We start from the raw sequence: 3,412 nt of genomic DNA, 5'->3' as shown, positions 1-3,412 counted from the left end.
TATCTCATAGTTGCTTTAATTTGCATTTCCTGATGGGTAATGATTGGGAACATATTCTCATATGTTTGTTGACCATTCCTCTTTCCTCCTTTGTGAATCTTCAGTTCAAGTCTTTTGCCAATTCCTCAGTGAGCTATTATTTTTTTTCTTATTGTAGACTTGGAGGATTCAGTAGATTTTAGTAATAAGCCCTTTATCTGATATGTCATTACTAAATATATTTTCCCAGTCTGTGGGCTCTCTTATTACTCTCTAGCAGAAATCATTCAATGTGCACCAGTGTTTAATCTTTAATATCTCACCCTGTCTATTGTATTTTCCTCTGAGTCTGTAGCCTTCCTTAATTCTGAGAGCCCAGGTATTCCCTGTGCTAAGGTTCTTAAATGTATCCTGATTTTTTTCTTTGAGAATCCTGATAGTTTGGGGTTTTAACTCAAGGTCTGTCATCCATCTTGAATTTATTCTGGTGTACAGGTGAAACCTTGCTTCATTATTCTGCAAGTTGATAGCCAGTTTTGTCCAGCACCATTTGTTAAACAGTGCATTGATTTCCCCTTTGATATTTTGGGGGCCTTATCAAAGATCAGTTGCCTGAATGCTGTTAATTTTATTCCTGGATTTCCTGTTCTTATCCATTGGTCTGAGTTGTTCTCATTATATGAGTGTCATGCTGTTTTGACACCTGTGGCTGTGTAATAAATTTTAAGTCTGGTAATACAAGCCCACTCTCTTTATTCATCTTCTGGAGGAGTTAATCTGTCAATTCTGGGCTTCTTCCCTTTCCATATGAAGTTGGTAATCAGTTTTTCCATTTCTTTGAAAAAATATCTGAGATAAATATATTATTAAATACTTTTATTGGGAGTTCTAGCATCTCGTATCACAATCCATACATACAACCATTGTGTCAAGCACATTTGTATATATGTTGCCATCATTTTCAAAGCATTTCCTTTCTACTTGAGCCCTTGATATAAGCTCCTCAGTTTTCCCCCTTGTTCTCCCGCTCTCCCTCCCTCATGAACCCTAAGTTATAGATGGTTATTTTCATATTTCATATCATTCTCTGTCACCCTTCACCTGCTTTTCTGTTGTTCGTCCCCCTGGGAGGGGGTTATATGTTGAACCTTGTGATCGATTTCCCCTTTCTCCTCCCACTTTCCCCTTACCCTCCTGGTATCTCAGTCCTCAATGAGATACCCCTATCTTGAGGGGTTTATCTATCCTGGATGCCCTGAATTGAGGGCTCTTATCTGTAGCAGTGTATATGTTCTGATCTAATCCAATTTGTAAGGTGGAATTGAAGCATGATAGTGAGGGGGAAGGATTAAAGAACTAGAGGAAAGTTGTGTGTTCCTTCGGTTGCTATACTATACTCTGACTGGCTCGTCTCTTCCTTGTGACCCTTCTGTAAGGGGATGTCCAATTGTCTACAGATGGGCTTTGGGTCTCTACTCCATGCTCCCACTCCCTTAACCCCACCTCCACCCCATTCTGGGTCTTAGATGCCTGATACCTGATCCCCTCGACACCTCATGATCACACAAACAGGTGTGTTTTACCATGGGGGCTTTGTTGGTTGTCAGCTAGATGGCTTCTTGTTTATCTTCAAGCCTTTAAGATCCCAGATGCTGTAAAAGATGCTGATATTAGTATTAGGGTTACATTGAATTTGGATAGTGCCTTAGGTTTTTTTGATATATTTACAATACTGCGTCTTCTGATCCACAAGCATGGCATATTGTTCCATTTGTGAAAGTCCTTTTTGCGTTCTTGTAACAATGTTCTATAGTTTTTCTCATAAAGGTCTTTCATTTTGGGGGGCGGGGTGGGGGCTAAGCATATTACTAGATATTTCACTTTATGCTTGGCTGTTATGAAGGGTACTGCTTTCTTGATCTCTTTTTCTGTAATCTCATCAGCTGTATGTAGCAATACAATAGACTTCAGCTTGAAGATCTTATAACCTTCCATTCTGCCATATCCCTCTCTGGATTCCAGTGCTCCTATTGTGAAGTCTTTGGATTTCTCAGTATATAAAATCATCATTTGCAAATAACGATAAATTTTACTTCTTTTTTTTTTTTCTTTCAGAAAGCCAGCCTTTTAATTTCAAAAAAGCTGTGCCACACATTTCTACTGGGTGCCAATGGTCACCTGCCATACTCGCACGAGGTTATCTGTGTAACCTGCAAAGGGTCTGGCCATCAGCAGACCAGGCCAGAGAGGTGCACTGGGGCGGTTCGGCCTTGCTGCTGGTGCTGATCACTTCTTGCTTCAGCTCATCAACAATGATCTTGCCCTCCAAGTCCCAGATCTTGATGCTGGGGCCAGTGGCAGCACAGAGCCAGTAGCGGTTGGGACTGAAGCACAGGGCGTTGATAATGTCTCCTCCATCGAGGGTATAAAAGTGCTTGCCTTCATGGAGATCCCACAGCAAGGCCTGGCCATGCTTGCCTCCAGAAGCACAGAGGGATCCATCCGGAGAGACCGTCACAGTGTTCAGGTAGCCTGTGTGGCCGATGTGGTTCGTTTTCAGTTTGCAATTAGCCAAGTTCCACACCTTGACCAACTTGTCCCAGCCACACGAGACGATGATGGGGTTGCTGCTCTTCGGCGAAAAGCGCACACAGGACACCCATTCAGAGTGGCTCTCGTCCTGTACGGTGTACTTGCAAACTCCCAGAGTATTCCACAGCTTGATGTTCTGATCTCGGGAGCCAGAGACAATCTGCCGGTTGTCAGAGGAGAAGGCCGCACTCAGCACGTCCTTGGTATGGCCAACATGGCGGCATGTGGTGGTGCCCGTTGTAAGATCCCAGAGACGTAGTGTTCCATCCCAGGAGCCTGAGAGCGCAAACTGGCCATCAGAAGAGATGACCACGTCGCTCACAAAGTGAGAGTGACCACGCAGAGCACGTTGGGGAATGCCATAGTTGGTCTCATCCCTCGTGAGCTTCCACATGATGATGGTCTTATCTCGTGAGGCAGACAGACTCATGTCGGGGAACTGTGGCGTGGTAGCGATCTGCGTTACCCAGCCGTTGTGGCCCTTGAGGGTGCCACGAAGGGTCATTTGCTCGGTCATGGCGGCGGCGGGTGCGGGGGTCGCCGCAGCGACAAGAATGGCACCGGATAGCTCCGACACCAAATTTTACTTCTTCTTATTCCATTTAAACCTTTGCTATCATTCAGTTGACATATTATTAGCTAATACCTCCAGGACAATGTTGAAGAAAAGTGGGGACAAAGGACATCGTTGTCTGGTTTGCTTTTTCAATGAGAACACTTTAGTCTTTTCTCCATTGATTGTAATGCTGGTCATTAGTTTTCCATATATAACTTGAATTATACCGAGGGAGGTGATTATCTTCCAATCCAATTTTCTTGAGTGTCTTAATTGGGAAAGGAT

General features: G+C 43.8%; 1 protein-coding gene across 1 annotated transcript; it reads right to left on the bottom strand.

Annotated features, from left to right (window-relative positions):
* Nucleotides 1–2,176: 2,176 nt before the first annotated feature.
* LOC142424377 (small ribosomal subunit protein RACK1-like) lies at nt 2,177–3,115 on the bottom strand. Its single transcript, XM_075529535.1, has one exon. It carries the CDS (start codon nt 3,086–3,088, stop codon nt 2,177–2,179), a length of 912 nt encoding a protein of 303 aa, XP_075385650.1. The 5' UTR covers nt 3,089–3,115.
* Nucleotides 3,116–3,412: the final 297 nt, after the last annotated feature.

This window comes from Tenrec ecaudatus, chromosome 13, assembly GCF_050624435.1.
Source record: "Tenrec ecaudatus isolate mTenEca1 chromosome 13, mTenEca1.hap1, whole genome shotgun sequence".
In the NCBI taxonomy this organism is placed as follows: Eukaryota; Metazoa; Chordata; class Mammalia; order Afrosoricida; family Tenrecidae; genus Tenrec; species Tenrec ecaudatus.
The sequence above is the reverse complement of the archived record's forward strand: the minus strand, read 5'-3'. Positions and strand labels throughout refer to the sequence as shown.

Excerpts from the sequence above, each read along its gene's own strand:
- LOC142424377 (XM_075529535.1), bottom strand. The coding sequence starts at position 3,088 with ATGACCGAGCAAATGACCCTTCGTGGCACCCTCAAGGGCCACAACGGC.